At 53.2% G+C, this 18,785-nt stretch overlaps 1 protein-coding gene across 1 annotated transcript in view; it reads left to right on the forward strand.

The window, feature by feature from the left end:
• LOC144773667 (uncharacterized) overlaps positions 1-18,785 on the forward strand; it is a 165,373-nt gene that overhangs the window by 39,825 nt on the left and 106,763 nt on the right. The window contains exon 4 of the mRNA XM_078658814.1: positions 7,375-7,608. Within this exon, the coding sequence (XP_078514940.1) occupies positions 7,375-7,608 (234 nt within the window). The remainder of the gene's footprint in view (positions 1-7,374; positions 7,609-18,785) is intronic.

An 18,785-nucleotide genomic window follows, 5' to 3' on the forward strand; every position in this document is an offset into this window, starting at 1 on the left:
GCACCGTCCCTTGCGCCTCACTGTGCCTTGTGCCTCACGTCCTCAGCACCGTCCCATGTATCTCGCGTCTTCAGCACCGTCCCTTGCGCCTCACGTCTTCAGCACCGTCCCTTGTACCTCACGTCTTCAGCACCGTCCCTTGCGCCTCAATTCTTCAGCACCATCCCTTGTGCCTCACGTCTTCAGCACTGTCCCTTGCGCCTCACATCATCAGCATCGTCCCTTGTGCCTCACGTCTTCAGCACTGTCCCTTGCGCCTCACTGTGTCTTGTGCCTCACGTCCTCAGCACCGTCCCATGTATCTCGCGTCCTCAGCACCGTCCCTTGTACCGTACGTCATCAGCACCGTCCCTTGCGCCTCACGTCTTCAGCACCGTCCCTTGCGCCTCACATCTTCAGCACCGTCCCTTGTGCCTCACGTCTTCAGCACTGTCCCTTGTGCCTCACGTCCTCAGCACTGTCCCATGTATCTCGCGTCCTCAGCACCGTCCCTTGCGCCTCCCGTCTTCAGCACGGTCCCTTGTGCCTCACGTCTTCAGCACCGTCCCTTGCGCCTTACTGCCCTTTGTGCCTCACGTCATCAGCACCGGCCCTTGTGCTTCACGTCTTCAGCACCGTCCCTTGCGCCTCACGTCCTTAGCACTGTCCCTTGCGCCTCACGTCATCAGCACCGTCCCTTGTGCCTCATGTCTTCAGACCGTCCCTTGCGCCTCACGTCATCATCACCGTCCCTTTTGCCTCACGTCTTCAACACCGTCCCTTGTGCCTCACGTGTTCGGCACCGTCCCTCGCGCCTCATGTCTTCAGCACCGTCCCTGGCTCCTCACGTCATCAGCACCGGCCCTTGTGCCTCACGTCTTCAGCACCGTCCCTTGCGCCTCACTTCTTCAGCACCGTCCCTTGCGCCTCACTGCCCTTTGTGCCTCACGTCTTCAGCACCGTCCCTTGTGCCTCACGTCATCAGCACCGTCCCTTGTGCCTCACGTTTTCAGCACCGTCCCTTGCGCCTCACGTCTTCAGCACCGTCCCTTGCACCTCACTGCCCTTTGTGCCTCACGTCATCAGCACCGTCCCTGGCTCCTCACGTCTTCAGCACCTTCCCTGGCTCCTCACGTCTTCAGAACCGTCCCTGGCTCCTCACGTCTTCAGCACCGTCCCTTGTGCCTCACGTCATCAGCACCGTCCCTTGTGCCTCACGTTTTCAGCACCGTCCCTTGCGCCTCACGTCTTCAGCACCGTCCCTTGCGCCTCACTGCCCTTTGTGCCTCACGTCATCAGCACCGTCCCTGTCTCCTCACGTCTTCAGCACCGTCCCTTGTGCCTCACGTCTTCAGCATCGTCCCTTGTGCCTCACGTCCTCAGCACCGTCTCTTGCGCCTCATGTCAGCAGCACCGTCCCTTGTGCCTCACGTCTTCAGACCGTCTCTGGCTCCTCACGTGATCAGCATTGTCCCTTGCGCCTCACGTCTTCAGCACTGTCCCTTGTGCCTCACGTCTTCAGCACCGTCCCTTGTGCTTCACGTCTTCTGCACCGTCTCTTGTGCTTCACGTCTTCAGCACCGTCCCTTGTGCCTCACGTCTTCAGCACCGTCCCGTGCGCCTCACGTCTTCAGCACCGTCCCTTGTGCCTCACGTCTTCAGCACTGTCCCTTGTGGCTCACGTCTTCAGCACCGTCCCTTGTGCCTCACGTGTTCGGCACCGTCCCTCGCGCCTCACGTCTTCAGACCCGTCCCTTGTGCCTCTCTTCTTCAGCACCGTCCCTTGCGCCTCACTTCTTCAGCACCGTCCCTTGTGCCTCACTTCTTCAGCACCGTCCCTTGGGCCTCATGTCTTCAGCACCGTCCCTTGTGCCTCACTTCTTCAGCACGGTCCCTTGTACCTCACGTCATCAGCACCGTCCCTTGTGCCTCACGTCTTCAGCACCGTCCCTTGTGCCTCACTTCTTCAGCACCGTCCCCTGTGCCTCACTTCTCCAGCACCGTCCCTTGCGCCTCACGTCTTCAGCACCGTCCCTTGTGCCTCACGTCTTCAGCATCGTCCCCTGTGCCTCACGTCTTCAGCACCGTTCCTTGTGCCTCACTTCTTCAGCATCGTCCCTTGTGCCTCACGTCCTCATCATCGTCCCTTGTGCCTCACGTCTTCAGCATCGTCCCTTGTGCCTCACGTCTTCAGCATCGTCCCCTGTGCCTCACGTCTTCAGTACCGTCCCTTGTGCCTCACGTCTTCAGCACCGTCCCTTGTGCCTCACGTCTTCAGCACCGTCCCTTGTTCCTCACATCTTCAGCACCGTCCCTTGTGCCTCTCTTCTTCAGCACCGTCCCTTGCGCCTCACTTCTTCAGCACTGTCCCTTGTGCCTCACTTCTTCAGCACCGTCCCTTGCGCCTCACGTCTTCAGCACCGTCCCTTGTGCCTCATGTCTTCAGCACCGTCCCTTGTGCCTCACTTCTTCAGCACGGTCCCCTGTACCTCACGTCATCAGCACCGTCCCTTGTGCCTCACGTCTTCAGCACCGTCCCTTGCGCCTCACGACTTCAGCATCGTCCCTTGCGCCTCACGTCTTCAGCACCTTCCCTTGCGCCTCACGTCTTCAGCACCGTCCCTTGCTCCTCACGTCTTCAGCATCGTCCTTTGTGCTTCACTTCTTCAGCACCGTCCCTTGCGCCTCACGTCTTCATCACCGTCCCTTGTGCCTCACGTCTTCAGCACCGTTCCTTACACCTCACATCTTCAGCACCATCCCTGGCTCCTCACGTCTTCAGCACAGTCCCTTGTGCCTCATGTCTTCAGCACCGTCCCTTGCGCCTCACGTCTTCAGCAGCGTCCCTTGCGCCTCACTTCTTCAGCACCGTCCCTTGCGCCTCACGTCTTCAGCACCGTCCCTTGCTCCTCACGTCTTCAGCATCGTCCTTTGTGCTTCACTTCTTCAGCACCGTCCCTTGCGCCTCACGTCTTCAGCACCATCCCTGGCTCCTCACGTCTTCAGCACAGTCCCTTGTACCGCACGTCTTCAGCAACGTCCCCTGTGCTTCACGTCTTCAGACCGTCCCTTGCGCCTTACTGCCCTGTGTGCCTCACGTCATCAGCACCGGCCCTTGTGCTTCACGTCTTCAGCACCGTCCCTTGCGCCTCACGTCATCAGCACCGTCCCTTGTGCCTCACGTCTTCAGACCGTCCCTTGCGCCTTACTGCCCTTTGTGCCTCACGTCTTCAGCACCGTCCCTTGCGCCTCACGTCTTTAGCACAGTCCCTTGCGCCTCACGTCCTCAGCACCGTCCCGTGTGCCTCACGTCTTCAGCACCGTCCCTTGTGCCTCACGTCCTCAGCACCGTCCCATGTACCTCACGTCATCAGCACCGTCCCTTGTGCCTCACGTCTTTAGCACTGTCCCTTGCGCCTCACGTCATCAGCACCGTCCCTTGTGCCTCACATCCTCAGCACCGTCCCTTGCGCCTCACGTCATCAGCACCGTCCCTTGTACCTCACGTCTTCACACCGTCCCTTGTGCCTCACGTCATCAGCACCGTCCCTTTGTGCCTCACGTCATCAGCACCGTCCCTTGTGCCTCACGTCATCAGCACCGGCCCTTTGTGCCTCACGTCATCAGCACCGTCCCTTGTGCCTCACGTCTTTAGCACCATCCCTTGTGCCTCACGTCTTCAGCATTGTCCCTTGTGCTTCACGTCTTCAGCACCGTCCCTTGTATCTCGCGTCATCAGCACCGTCCCTTGTACCTCACGTCATCAGCACCGTCCCGTGTATCTCGCGTCTTCAGCACTGTCCTGGGTGCCGTATGTTTTGCAGCGTGAACTCTCTTCTGCCACCCAGTGGTTGGGTCGTTTTCCTCTTTAGTACAGTTAAACATTTGCAAACATTCGTTACAAGAATTTTCAATTCTATTAAGGACACGGAGGCGAGGATTATGCTTCTCATTTCTTTACCACTACCAAAACAAAGGTTTCAGTAGAACTACAATAACCCTGATACCACCATATCACATGACACCATAGAGCATAGCCCTATATAAGTCCCAACCCAGGTCCCGGTGTCCTCTTTCTTTGAATGGTTGTACCTCAAGGGAGGCTGGTTGTACCTCTACAGAGTCTGGCTGTACCTTAAGGGAAGCTGGCTGTACCTCAAGGGAGGCTGGCTGTACCTCAAGGGAGGATTTCTGTACCTGAAGAGAGGCGGGCTCTACCTCAAGGGAGGCTGGCAGTATCTTAAGGGAGGCTGGTTGTACCTCAAGGGAGGCTTTCTGTACCTCAAGGGAGGCTGGTTTTATCTCAAGGGAGGCTGGTTGTCCGGAGGCTGGCTGTACCTCAAACGATGCTGGTTGTCCTGAAGGGAGGCTGGTTGTACCTCAAGGAAGGCTGGCTGTACCTCAAGGGAGGCTGGCTGTACCTCAATGGAAACTTGCTGTACCTTAAGGGAGGCTGGCTGTACTCGAGAGACGCTGAGTGTACTCAATGGAGGCTGGATGTACCTCAAGGGAAGCTGGTTGTCCTCAAGGGAGGCTTACTGTACCTCAAGGGAGGCTGGCCGTACCTCAAGTGAGGTGGTTGTACCTCAAGGGAGGCTGGTTGTACCTCAAGGGAGGCTGGTTGTACCTCAAGGGAGGCTGATTGTACATGGAACTGGTCCGAAAAAGCCTACCATGCACAGAGTATAGGGTAACAGGATGGCACCTCGTGGGCTCCTTGTGCTGACAGCCACAGGGTACTGAGTTACGGGATGGCACCTTGTGCTGACTGCCCCAGTGGTAGGGTGACATGGGGCACTGAGTTACAGGATGGCACCTTGTGCTGACTGCCCCAGTGGTAGGGTGCCATGGCGCACTGCGTTACAGGATGGCACCTTGTGGGCTCCTTGTGCTGACTGCCACAGGGTACTGAGTTACGGGATGGCACCTTGTGCTGACTGCCCCAGTGGTAGGGTGCCACAGGGTACTGAGTTACAGGATGGCACCTTGTGCTGACTGCCCCAGTGGTAGGGTGACATGGGGCACTGAGTTACAGGATGGCACCTTGTGCTGACTGCCCCAGTGGTAGGGTGCCATGGGGCACTGCGTTACAGGATGGCACCTTGTGGGCTCCTTGTGCTGACTGCCACAGGGTACTGAGTTACGGGATGGCACCTTGTGCTGACTGCCCCAGTGGTATGGTGTCATGGGGTACTTAGTTACGGGATGGCACCTTGTGTTGACTGCCCCAGTGGTAGGGTGCCATGGGGCACTGAGTTACAGGATGGCACCTTGTGCTGACTGCCCCAGTGGTATGGTGTCATGGGGTACTGAGTTACGGGATGGCACCTTGTGTTGACTGCCCCAGTGGTAGGGTGCCACAGGGTACTGTGTTACAGGATGGCACCTTGTGCTGACTGCCCCAGTGGTAGGATGTCATGGGGTACTGAGTTACAGGATGGCACCTTGTGCTGACTGCCCCAGTGGTAGGGTGCCATGGGGCACTAAGTTACAGGATGGGACCTTGTGCTGACTGCCTCAGTGGTAGGGTGCCACATGGTACTGAGTTACAGGATGGCACCTTGTGCTGACTGCCCCAGTGGTAGGGTGCAATGGGGCACTGAGTTACAGGATGGCACCTTGTGCTGACTGCCCCAGTGGTAGGGTGTCATGGGGTACTGAGTTACGGGATGGCACCTTGTGCTGACTGCCCCAGTGGTAGGGTGCCACAGGGTACTGAGTTACAGGATGGCACCTTGTGCTGACTGCCCCAGTGGTAGGGTGCCATGGGGCACTGCGTTACAGGATGGCACCTTGTGGGCTCCTTGTGCTGACTGCCACAGGGTACTGAGTTACGGGATGGCACCTTGTGCTGACTGCCCCAGTGGTGGGGTGCCATGGGGCACTGAGTTACAGGATGGCACCTTGTGCTGACTGCCCCAGTGGTAGGGTGCAATGGGGCACTGAGTTACAGGATGGCACCTTGTGCTGACTGCCCCAGTGGTATGGTGTCATGGGGTACTGAGTTACGGGATGGCACCTTGTGCTGACTGCCCCAGTGGTAGGGTGCCACAGGGTACTGTGTTACAGGATGGCACCTTGTGCTGACTGCCCCAGTGGTAGGATGCCATGGGGTACTGAGTTACAGGATGGCACCTTGTGCTGACTGCCCCAGTGGTAGGATGCCATGGGGTACTGAGTTACAGGATGGCTCCTTGTGCTGACTGCCCCAGTGGTAGGGTGCCACAGGGTACTGTGTTACAGGATGGCACCTTGTGCTGACTGCCCCAGTGGTAGGATGCCATGGGGTACTGTGTTACAGGATGGCACCTTGTGCTGACTGCCCCAGTGGTAGGATGCCATGGGGTACTGAGTTACGGGATGGCACCTTGTGCTGACTGCCCCAGTGGTAGGGTGCCACAGGGTACTGTGTTACAGGATGGCACCTTGTGCTGACTGCCCCAGTGGTAGGATGCCATGGGGTACTGTGTTACAGGATGGCACCTTGTGCTGACTGCCCCAGTGGTAGGATGCCATGGGGTACTGAGTTACAGGATGGCTCCTTGTGCTGACTGCCCCAGTGGTAGGGTGCCATGGGGCACTAAGTTACAGGATGGGACCTTGTGCTGACTGCCTCAGTGGTAGGGTGCCACATGGTACTGAGTTACAGGATGGGACCTTGTGCTGACTGCCTCAGTGGTAGGGTGCCACATAGTACTGAGTTACAGGATGGCACCTTGTGCTGACTGCCCCAGTGGTAGGGTGCAATGGGGCACTGAGTTACAGGATGGCACCTTGTGCTGACTGCCCCAGTGGTAGGGTGTCATGGGGTACTGAGTTATGGGATGGCACCTTGTGCTGACTGCCCCAGTGGTAGGGTGCCACAGGGTACTGAGTTACAGGATGGCACCTTGTGCTGACTGCCCCAGTGGTAGGGTGCCATGGGGCACTGAGTTACAGGATGGCACCTTGTGCTGACTGCCCCAGTGGTAGGGTGCCATGGGGCACTGAGTTACAGGATGGCACCTTGTGCTGACTGCCACAGTGGTAGGGTGCCATGGGGCACTGAGTTACAAGATGGCACCTTGTGCTGACTGCCCCAGTGGTGGGGTGCCATGGGGCACTGAGTTACAGGATGGCACCTTGTGCTGACTGCCCCAGTGGTAGGGTGCCATGGGGCACTGAGTTACAGGATGGCACCTTGTGCTGACTGCCCCAGTGGTGGGGTGCCATGGGGCACTGAGTTACAGGATGGCACCTTGTGCTGACTGCCCCAGTGGTAGGGTGCCATGGGGCACTGAGTTACAGGATGGCACCTTGTGACCCCGGGCGCAGGGCACAGACCCCCAGTCTTGCCTTGAAATGTCCTGTGAATCAGATTACATTGAGATGTTCTCTCTGTCTTTGGTTGACCAGGGCCGGGCACTTCCAAGCACGAAGACCTCTTCTTGATCAACAATGTCACAAGCTCACCTGTGCAGATGAAGCTGGAGCCTCAGAACTCACAGCACTGTGAAGACCTACAGGAGGCGCCTCGCAGTGGTCACCAAACCTTCAAGGCGCGGTGGTGGTCAGCCGAGGAAGATGAAGGGCGCACCAGTGACAGTCAGGACTCTGCAGACCTGGAACCTGGAAAAAACTCTACCAGAGGTAAGAAGGGAGTCACCAATATTCTGATTCAGTTTCTAGAGCAACAGTATCCTGTGGGTCCCCTGTGCCCCTGCGGCTCATGCCGCTTGCATCATTCTATGAGGTGCATGTCCACTGCCCTATGTGTCAGGTGACATCAGCAACGTCCCGTGTGCCTCATGTCTTTTGCACCGTCCCATGTGTCCCGCGTCCTCAGCACAGTCCCTTGTACCTCACGTCATCAGCACCGTCCCTTGCGCCTCACGTCTTCAGCACCGTCCCATGCACCTCACGTCCTTGGCACCGTCCCTTGCGCCTCACGTCTTCAGCTCCGTCCCTTGCGCCTCACGTCTTCAGCACCGTCCCTTGCACCTCACGTAATCAGCACTGTCCCTTGCGCCTCACTTCTTCAGCACCGTCCCTTGCGCCTCACGTCTTCAGCACCGTCCCTTGCGCCTCACGTCTTCAGCACCGTCCCTTGCACCTCACTTCTTCAGCACCGTCCCTTGCGCCTCACGTCTTCAGCACCGTCCCTTGCGCCTCACGTCTTCAGCACTGTCCCTTGCGCCTCACGTCTTCAGCACTGTCCCTTGCGCCTTACTGCCCTTTGTGCCTCACGTCATCAGCACTGTCCCTTGCGCCTCACTTCTTCAGGATCGTCCCTTGTGCTTCACGTCTTCAGCACCGTCCCTTGCGCCTCACGTCTTCAGCACCGTCCCTTGCGCCTCACGTCTTCAGCACCGTCCCTTGCGCCTCACGCCTTCAGCACCGTCCCTTGCGCCTCACGCCTTCAGCAACGTCCCTTGCGCCTCACGTCTTCAGCACCGTCCCTTGCGCCTCACGTCTTCAGCACCGTCCCTTGCGCCTCCCGTCTTCAGCACCGTCCCTTGTACCTCAGGTCATCAGCACCTTCCCTTGTACCGCACGTCATCAGCACCGTCCCTTGTGCCTCATGTCTTCAGCACCATCCCTTGCGCCTCACTGTGCCTTGTGCCTCACGTCCTCAGCACCGTCCCATGTATCTCGCGTCATCAGCACCTTCCCTTGTACCGCATGTCATCAGCACCGTCTCTTGTGCCTCATGTCTTCAGCACCGTCTCTTGTGCCTCACGTCTTCAGCACCGTCGCTTGCGCCTTACTGCCCTTTGTGCCTCACGTCATCAGCACCGTCCCTTGTGCTTCACGTCTTCAGCACCGTCCCTTGTGCCTCACGTCTTCAGACCGTCCCTAGCTCCTCACGTCATCAGCATCGTCCCTTGCGCCTCACGTCTTTAGCACCGTCCCTTGCGCCTCACGTCTTTAGCACCGTCCCTTGTATCTCGCGTCATCAGCACCATCTCTTGTACCTCACGTCATCAGCACCTTCCCTTGTACCTCACGTCATCAGCATCGTTCTGTGTATCTCGCGTCTTCAGCACTGTCCCGGGTGCCGTATGTTTCGCTGCGTGAACTCTCTTCTGGATTCACATTCTTTGCCACCCAGTGGTTGGGTCGTAAGTGTCTTTTTCCTCTTTAGTACAGTTAAAAATTTGCAAACATTCGTTACAAGAATTTGCAATACTATTAAGGACCCGGAGGCGAGGATTATGCTTCTCCTTTCTTTACTACTACTGTTCGAGGCATGTGGGCTGCTGAATTCATATCTTAGCATAGATCGCAGCCTAGTGTTGGGTCCGGATGTTTGCACCTTGTTGTCCTGGAAGAGTCTTCGAAGTATCACGAGATGGGTGACTCCTCCCCTGGACTACAGTGCGCATGGGCATTCTCTCCATCATCAGATTGTTTTTTTCCGCCATTGGGTTCGGATGCTACTCCTCTACTCCAACTTTGGAACTGAAACTTTACAACTTTCTAAGGCCAAAAGGCCTTCTACCTCGACGGTATTGTCCTCGTTCGGTTCCCCTTGACTCGATCAAACTTTCCATCTCGATCCGGTCGTCGACGCGGGCCGTTGGGCCTTTTCGACGCCACGTGGGCCTGCTGTCGATGGAAATGAGCCCGTTTAAAAGGTGCCCACAATGTCATTCCAAATTCCCACCTACTGATAAACATACAGTATGCAACAAGTGCTTATCTCCCGAGCTCAACGAAGAAAATTGTCCAGCGGGTGCTCAGTTCAACTCGAAGAAGACTATCCGGAACCGACAGGCCGCTAGGCAAGAGATGCAGCAGCAGGCACCAGAACCGGAGATTATTTGTGATGACGAACGCGTCCTCCCAGAAGCGGCGGACTCCGACCTCGAAATAGTCACCGTCGAGGACCAGTCGGACTCCGATGACCAGATCACACCGGGGCAAACCATGAGTACCAAGCCCCCAACCCCGCTTACACCTAAGGACAAGGCTCCGGTCGCAGCATCGCATAAAGGCCTTAGCCGAGATCGACAAACTCCTTCAGAGGCCCCGCCTTCCGGCTCGGCTCCGAATACCAAACCCAAGCCTTCTGATACCCCGGGAACGAACTACACTCTTCCCAAAAAGGCCGTCGAACTGAAAAGAGTTGTCGAGCTGAAAGCCATCGATCCGAAAAAGGGCCCCAAACCAAAAGGGGTCGTCGATCCGAAGAAAACCGTCGACCCGAAAAAGGCCATCGAGCCCAAAAAGAGTTTTGATCCACAAAAACAGGATCACACTAAAGCCTGTCGTCCCGAAAAAAGCCCTCGACTCAACAAAGAACATCGAGCCGAAGAAAAAGGTAATCGAGCACAAAAAAACACGCCCAACCATCAAAGGTTATCAAACCGAAACAAGCATTGAAAATGCAATAGGTCTCGCCTTAGATTAAGTTAAAGCCATTTACTTTGCTAATGGTATTGAATTGTAGCTTTGCATTATTTAGTGTACATTTGTGATATGTGCATATATGTGCACATATTTGCTCTTCCCTCGCCCCTTTTGTGTGTCTTTTGCTATTGTAATCTCACTACGAAATTAACACACATGCTATTCTTCTATTCATTCACCTCCCAAATCTGAAACACTGCTCTTTTCCTAATAACGCTATGCTTTAAACTACAACACAGCAATTTTAACTACATACAACTACATCATATCCAAAATATACACTAAATAATGCAAAACGAGAATACAATACCATTAGCAAAGCAAATGGCTTTAAACTTAATAAAAAGCGACACCTATTGCATTTTCAATGCGTGTTTATTAAGGCAGCTGCCCCCAGTCAGTTCTCTGCTGCTCCACATTTACTGCCCAACTAGAATGTTAAGATCCGCTGATCTCAACCTAGCTGCTATTCTACACTTCAAGCTGGCTAGACAGGGAGGTAGGTAATGCCGCGTCTTGGCTCCCAGACTCTGGAATAAAGTTCCCATTTACCTAAGCAACGTCCCTAACCATCTCAGTTTCAGAAAACAGTTAAAGACTTGGCTGTTCTAGGCGGGAGTACCTGTTTTAGTGACTGAGGCTTCTGACGCGATGGGAAGCACTTGCCTGGGCAGCCATTAGCAGTGTAAATTATTATAGCATAACATAATTGTCTGTCTGTAACTGTGCTGGCAAGCCACACCATAAAAACACCCCAATGTCATGGCAGAAATTCAATAAAATATGTTATGAAAAAAAAAAACCAATACAAATACCCGTTCAAGTCTGTTTTTGCATTTGATTGCTACTTTTGCTGGAAACAATTAGGAGTAAAGTCGGCAAACGTTTTTGGGACATTTTTGGGCACAGCTCTACTCTTCATGATTGCATGTCAGCATGTTACTGAGGGGAATATTGTCTGACATTATATCCTAAATAGGGTTTACAGAGATATTGTCCCAACGGGTGTAGATTTTTTATGAACTCAAATGGGGTGAGATTTTGGTAAATTATATTTGGAACCCAATATTAATGACAAATAATATTCTGACACTATTGTTGGACCACACCCCCTTCACACAGATTTGCATGCTGTATCCCGTAGGTGGATCTTGCAGCAATGGCCTTCACAGAAATTGTGAGAGTGACAATCAAACCAGACACGTAGCTGGGAGAGGAGGGGCAGACCACCATGGGTGGCACTTTTTGGGGGGCGGTGGCGGGCGCAAGCTAAGTTTTCTTTTTTTTATATTTTATTCTGTCTCATAGTCTGTTGCCTCCCGCCGCTCGTCGTACTCTGTCAACCCTCCCCCTCTTACCTGCACAGCTGTCATAAGCAGCCAAATGAAAGATCGACCCAGCGGCAAAAGCTCTAGCTACCCCACCATATAGAACTGTGCTCCGAATTGGCGCAAAGTGCAAAACTGGGGACAAAAATATTTACGATCATCAATTCTCTATGCGTCAATTTTACAATGAGGCAATAAGCCCACAAAATGGGTAATGAGCCCACAAAATAAGTGAAAATCCTTCCAAAATTCTAGGCATGGAAATTTAAAATGTCTCCTCTCAAAAAGACAATTGAAGTTCTTCAAAGTTTAAGCAAATGTGAAGACAAACAAGAGAGCCAACAAAAAGAGAGAAGAAGGTGAACAAAAGACAGAGCAAGGCAGAAGGGACAAAATACGCAGCAATATGGAGAGGGACCGGAATGTGATAAAGAGATCCGGAGAGACGGCGAGAAACCTGCAAAGCGTATAGCGGGAAGGAGAGGGGCTGCAGAGACATCGAATATTTATTTATAGGCAGCACTTTTACCCAGAGGTCTCGAGGGATGTGAACCTGGAGAATAATTACAGCTGCATCCACACAGTAAGAGACACAGCAGGAGCAGAGGCTAACCAAGGTGCGGAAAATACCGCAATCATTAACTGCGAAAGGAAGCCACGGAAGGGATAGAGAGGGCAGGGAGGGTCGGGTGAGGGAGGGTTGACGGATGGAGAGAGACGGGGACGGAGGGGGTAAACAGAAGAAGAAAGCGAGCTAGAGGTGGGGCGAGAGGTTGACAGATAAAAAGCAGGTGGCACGAGTAGACAGGAATTTGGTTTGAGGGCTAAATGTACGGAAAACGAATGAAGAGGTAGGGAGAAAGATTGGCAGATGACAACATATGAACAAATGGGAAGAGAGCGGGAGAGACATGGATAGATGTAACGAGGTACACATTGAGAGAGATGCGTGAGACAAGGAAAGCGAGAGAAAGACTAGGGAAAGGGGTAGAAAGAAAACAAGCTCGGCATTGCGTGGCGGGAGGGGGCGGGGGGAACGTCGGAGGGGGGGAGGAGAAGTCTGGGCAGGCAGGATGACTCAGGGGAGGGGGCGGAGCGGGGCAGAGCGGCATGTGGGTGTGAAGAAGCCGGGCCTTTGAAGTGAAGCTAAGCTTCACTTCAAAAGGTGTCGGAGGAATGCGGGCGGCTGTGCACGCGCTTTTAAGCTCAATGCACATGCGCATTGAGCTTAAAAGTCACGGGCACTGCAAGGAATCGCCACGATTCCTTGCAAGTTAGATAAAGTCTGGATGAGCCCCTATAGTCTCGCTTGCTCGATGCGCATGCGCATCGACAGGCGAGACCTAAAAACGGTCGATCCGAAAAAGGTCGTCGAACCAAAGAAGGTCGCCGAACCAAAAAAGGCAGTACAACCAACAAAAGATGTTGAAGAAGAAAGATTCGTCGAACCGAAAAAGGTCGCCGACCCGAAAGCAGTCTATTAGAATTGGGGGTCTCTGGTTGGCGCAAGTATGCACTTGTGACAAGCAGGGGCCCTCTCCTCTAAGTCAGGGCGAAGGATAACCCCTTAGAATTACCCTTGCTCACCCTCTAGGTGCGTGGCGTGAGCAGCCAAGGCTATTCTTCAGGCGTTATTCAGTTAAGCATTTGTAATCACACACACAGTAAAATGTACCAATCTCCCCACAAATGGACACCAAGCAGTGAATATATAAAAATACGTTCCTTTATGTAAAAATATATATAAGCAGTTCAGACTTATTACAAGACCAATATAACGTTTTTAAATTAGGCCACAAGATTGTAAATAGGCAAGCGTTTCTCAGTTACAGTTCCAATGTATCTTCTGTCTTGTTCAACTCACTTGTAAACAGTTCTCTCAGTTCCAGTTATGCAATAATTGGGGCCTCTTGCCCCGTTCCTGGAAGGTATGGTGCTCCCAAGCGCCTCTGTGGGCTTCGCAGCGCTCCTCTGTGCTCCACACGGAAGAAAACCCCGGGCCCTACCAATGCTCGCGCATCTCGCGGTGCGCTTTGAATGGAGACCAGAGAGTGGCCTGATAAACCCTGGGCCTTTTCCGGAGGTGGGGGCTGAGCTGCGGAGCAGCAAGCAGGCGATGAGAGGAGCCGGGAGGAACCCCGGGCCTTTTCCAGAGGTGGGGGCTCCTGGCTGCAGTGAGGAGCAGGGAGGGGTGAGAGGAGCCTCTTGGGCCAAGGCACAGTTACAGGCTGATGGGGAAATGAAACGTTGTGGGCCCGAGCCCGGTTTGAATTCCTTCCTTGGGGTGATGAGTTGTACAGACTCTTCTCTGGCAGTGTCTCCGGGTCTTGTCTGCAGCAGGTGGGTGCACACAGGCGGGCGCGGCCCACGACCCCGGTACAGATGGTACTGGGGTCTCCCAACAGAGGGGCGGCGCAGCCTGCAAACTCCTCGGGTTGGCGAGCGGGGGCAGCAGGGCACGGTCCTTCGTGTGGGCTGCAGTCCCGGCTTAGGTCACCGGCCTGGAGGAAATTCTGGCGGGAGGGGCGAGAGCACTTGTTAGGAACTGGCCTAGAAGTCCTCTTTCTCCTACCATGTACACAACACCCATGTGACGGGCCGGGCGGGGTTAAAAGGGTTGTTTTCCCTGTACCCGGTGCTCGTTATCTTGAATTGTGGTTCCTGGTTCGTGCTGGGAGCTGTTTGTTGTACTAAAGGATCCTTGCTGCATTCACAAGCTCGTGGCATTTTCCCATTTTGTTGGCTCCTGTTAATCCCTGTAGGTTCCTGTTAGTCCCAGACCTCCCCCCCCCCCCGTTTCCTAGCTCCCCCCTGTTTTCTTGCTTCCCCTGACTTTTTGTTTAGTTTATTCGTGTTTGGGTCCCTGAGGATTAGTTGTTTGTTCGTCTTGTCTTGTTGTGTGTTAGACATCACGTTTTTTACTTTGGGGTGATTTTTATCCCGGCTGGGATTAAGAGGTGCTGGGGCTCCGGCGCTTCTTGTGGAACTCGGGTGATCCAGCTGGATTGTCCGGTTGTTCCTGCTGATTAATTATTGGTCCCGGTGACGCTAACGCTGTTCCGCACTTCCGCCTCTTGTGCAGGCTGTCCATCTCTTTGTGCGGAGGCGGAGTGCTGGTTTGGGCGTTTCCGGGTTTTGGAGAGAACACAACGGAGCGTTTGTGTTGTGCTACGAGTAGATCCTATTTTGCCCTGATTTTGATCCTATTCCAGGCGGCATGTTAGGGCGTCACAAAATTCCACAGTTGTAAGGAGGTTTTTTTAGTCGTTCTAACGACTTTTTCCTCCTTTTATCATTATCCCCCATTTTGGTCTTTGGTTACCTGTGACAATTATCCCTGCCGTCCAGCCCACCCTCCCACCTTCTTTGATCCCGGACCTTTGATATTGCTCTCCTGCATAGTACTTGCTGGCTTTGGAATTATACTCCAGGACGGAGTACTCCACCCTGCGACTATTACAAGTAACGGTGGTAAGGAGGAGTGTCATAGGGTGGTGTGTGGGTGCATGAGGGGAGAAAAAGGGTTTCTTGTTTGTGTCCACATCGCTGATATCTGCTTTTTGTGTGCAGACACTGTTCCAGACTGTTCCTTGTGATAAAGTACGTGGAGTGACGTGGTCCCTGCAGTAGGACCTTTTTCCTCGGAGAGACGATCTGGGATTCCTTGTCTGTCCTTCCCTTATTCCCGCCCCCTGTCCCTTACTATTCTGTTGGCTCATGGTACTATTCATGGTATGTGCCACGGAGTGGTAGGTTCAGAGGAACGGGGCTATCTTCGCTCCTGCAGTGTATGGGCATAGCTGATCAGGAACTAACAGCACTTCAGCGCGCTCCAGTGGCAGGCGGGGGCAGAGGAGCAGGCAGCCTGGCCCGGGGGCAGAGAGCGACTCCAAGGAGCAAGGCTCTCACCGGTGAAGGGCAGGCGAGCTCCCGAGTGCCACAGCCCTAGGAGGGGGCAATGAGGGGCGCAGTCTTACTCCGGCAGGAGGCACACATGGCTGGCAGATAGAAACAAGCGAAGACACAATGAACCCACTGGTCCTGGGGTTCAGTTCAGGGGGCAAGCTCAGTCAAGCCCTTGGAGAAAGTTTCTAGCACAAGTCAGCAAAGTCTTTTCAAAGTCTTTTCCTCTCCTTTCTCAGCAAGGCAAGCAGCAGGCCAGTCCTTCCAGCGTCTTCTTCTCCTTCTAGTTGGGCAGAGGTTCGTTGTGGGAAACAGGATTCTGATTTACAAGGAGCAGGGCTCCTACTTTTATACAGCCTTTCTTTTGTCTTCTCAGGCCAGGGGGGCCTTTGCATAACTTCATTCAGTCTCTGAGCACTTGTTGGGTGTACTTCTGGCTTCTGCTTTCAGTGTGAGGGGCAGGCACATCAGACGCTCCACAGGAGGTGGAGCCAGCATTGTGTGGACAGGGGCAGCCAGGAGTACCTTGATGACAGTGCTTCGCCCTTCCTGGGCCAGGTGCAGGCTGAGTCATCAGTCGCTCCCCAGGGGGCGGAGCCAGCATTGTGGTGGCAGAGCAGAGCCTGATTAAGAGTCCAGGGGCACTCCTACCTCCCACTAAGGTGTAATCCTTAGGGGAGAGGGGTTGGCCTAACGGCTAAGGCACTCGACCTCGGACCTGGGGATCTGGGTTCGAGTCTCGGTAACGACGCCAAGAAACCTCCTGTGATTCTGGGCAAATCACTTAATCTCCCCGTGCCTAAAATGAAAGTGTGTCCTCATGTAACGTAACTGGTGCTATGTAAAGCGCTCTGATACCTGATTCGGTTCGGGTCTAGTTCGCACTATATAAAACTCTGCAAAAAAAAAAATCCTTGCATTCACCACCTGTCATCCCTCAGCCCTGTCACTCACACATCCCAGACAGTCAGATACACATCCAAGCAGAGGCGGGCTGAAATGGTTAGGCAAGCAAATGCTAACTTTCTAAAAGTAGCATTTGCAAACACAGGATATTAAAATAAACTTTACTCAAAGAAGTATTTTATTATTCTGAGTTCAGGCATACAAAACTTTATTTTCTACCATGTTCCCTGAGCCTGCTGGGATTATAGAGGGTAATAATTCCAACAGCCCATCTGGCCTAAAGAGAACAGGTAGCCTTACAATAGTGAAAAACGTATTTGGCTGTAATTCACTATTAGGACATGCCACACTCATCAGAGCATGTCCTACCTTACACTTACAATGCACCCTGCCCTTGGGCCTACCATAGGGGTGACTAACATGAAGTAAAGGGAAGGTTTAGGTGCTGGCAAGTGTGTGCACTTGCCCAGCCAGCAGGACAGTACCAGACTGCACGCAGGTTCTGCAATGGCAGACCCTAGACACATTTTAAAAGGCCGCTTCTGTGGGTGGCGCAACCAGCGCTGCAGGCCCACTAGCAGTATTGGCATTTACAAGCCCTGGCACTCCTGGTGCACTTTACTGGGGACTGACAGTAAATCCAATGAACCAATCATGGAAATCCATCACATATACACTTTACAGTAGGGAGAGCATATGCACTTTAGCACTGGTCAGCAGTGGTAAAGTGCCCAGAGTCATTAAACCAACAAAAACAGGTCAGAGAGAATATTGGAGGAAGGCAAAAAGTTCAGGGATGACCCTGCCAAGAGGGCCAAGTCCAACACAGTCGAGCTGAAAAAAGCTCCACAGCCAAAGGCCCTCGAGCCAAAGACTCACAAACAAGTGACTAAGCCTAAACCATCGGCGCCAAAACCAAGGACAGTCAAGGAAGAACTCTTCCATCCTGATCCAGTGAACGCTGATCAACCTCAACTGTATATAGACCCTGAAACAGGACACGTTACAGTTTATCAGAGGAAAAAGAGACCATTGGACATGGACACTCCTTCCCCTGTTCCTACAAAGAAAAAAGACTTTGCAACATCTCCTTCAAGGCCTTTTACTCCTCCTCCTTTTTTTCCTAAGATGCCTTTTGTGCCTTACTCTCCTACACATTCAAATTATGATGAGGCAGACAACATGGGGGAAGATCCTCAGGATAATTTGGTAGAACCCGAGGATCAAGATGTACAGGATGACACATGGGATGACCAGAATGATCCTTACGATACATACGAACCACAACCCATCCCTGACACCTCCCCATACCCTACAACACTGTCGCCTACTGACGACACCATTGTTTTTAACCAATTAATAGATAGGGCGGCTAAATACCATAGTGTAGACATGCGCACTGACCCAATAGAAGAAGATTTTCTATTCAACACTTTTCCTACTTCTGAAAAAAGTGTACGGACACTTCCTATGTTAAAAGGGGTAATAAAACACGCGCCAGATATATTCAAGGACCCTGCCAGGGCGCGTATACTCAATCCCAGAATTGAGAAGCCCCTATAGACCCTCCTTATATTAAGTCACAGTTGCCATTAGACTCACTGGTTGTGGCAAACGCTCGAAAGAGAGCTAATTCACAAACAGGAGATGCTCCCCCTCCTGACAAAGAGTCAAAGATATTAGAAGCCTCAGGCAAAAGAGTAGCCTCACAGGCAGCAAATTCATGGAGGATTGCAAATACACAAGCTCTATTAGCACGCTACGATAGAGCACATTACGACCAACTTGAAGGTTTACTACAACACCTTCCAGAACCTTTTAAGGCTAAAGCTAACGACCTGATACAGGAAGGCAAATTTATCACTAACGCTTCCATTAAATGTGCACTTGACGCAGCTGATACAGCAGCCAGGTCCATTAATAGTAGCGTATTACTACGCCGGCACGCGTGGCTACGCATCTCCGGCTTTAAGAACGCAGTACAATCCACCATCCTCAACCAACCAGTTAACCAGGATTTCCTGTTTGGCCCTGCAGTAGATACCATCTTGGAAAAGATGAAAAAAGATACTGAAACTGCTAAGTCTATGGGCGCACTTCAGTTTCAACAACCCAGAAGTTCCTTTCATCGCTCCTCCTTCAGAGGCTCAGGGAGAGGCAACACATCACAAACTTCCTCAACATTCAAAAGTAACACCCAGAGCTCCTTTAATAAAGGCTCAAACAGAGGGGGTTACAGAGGCAATAATAACAAAGGCAGAGGACGTGGCGGCAACA

This window comes from Lissotriton helveticus, chromosome 8 (genome assembly GCF_964261635.1).
Source record: "Lissotriton helveticus chromosome 8, aLisHel1.1, whole genome shotgun sequence".
In the NCBI taxonomy this organism is placed as follows: domain Eukaryota; kingdom Metazoa; phylum Chordata; class Amphibia; order Caudata; family Salamandridae; genus Lissotriton; species Lissotriton helveticus.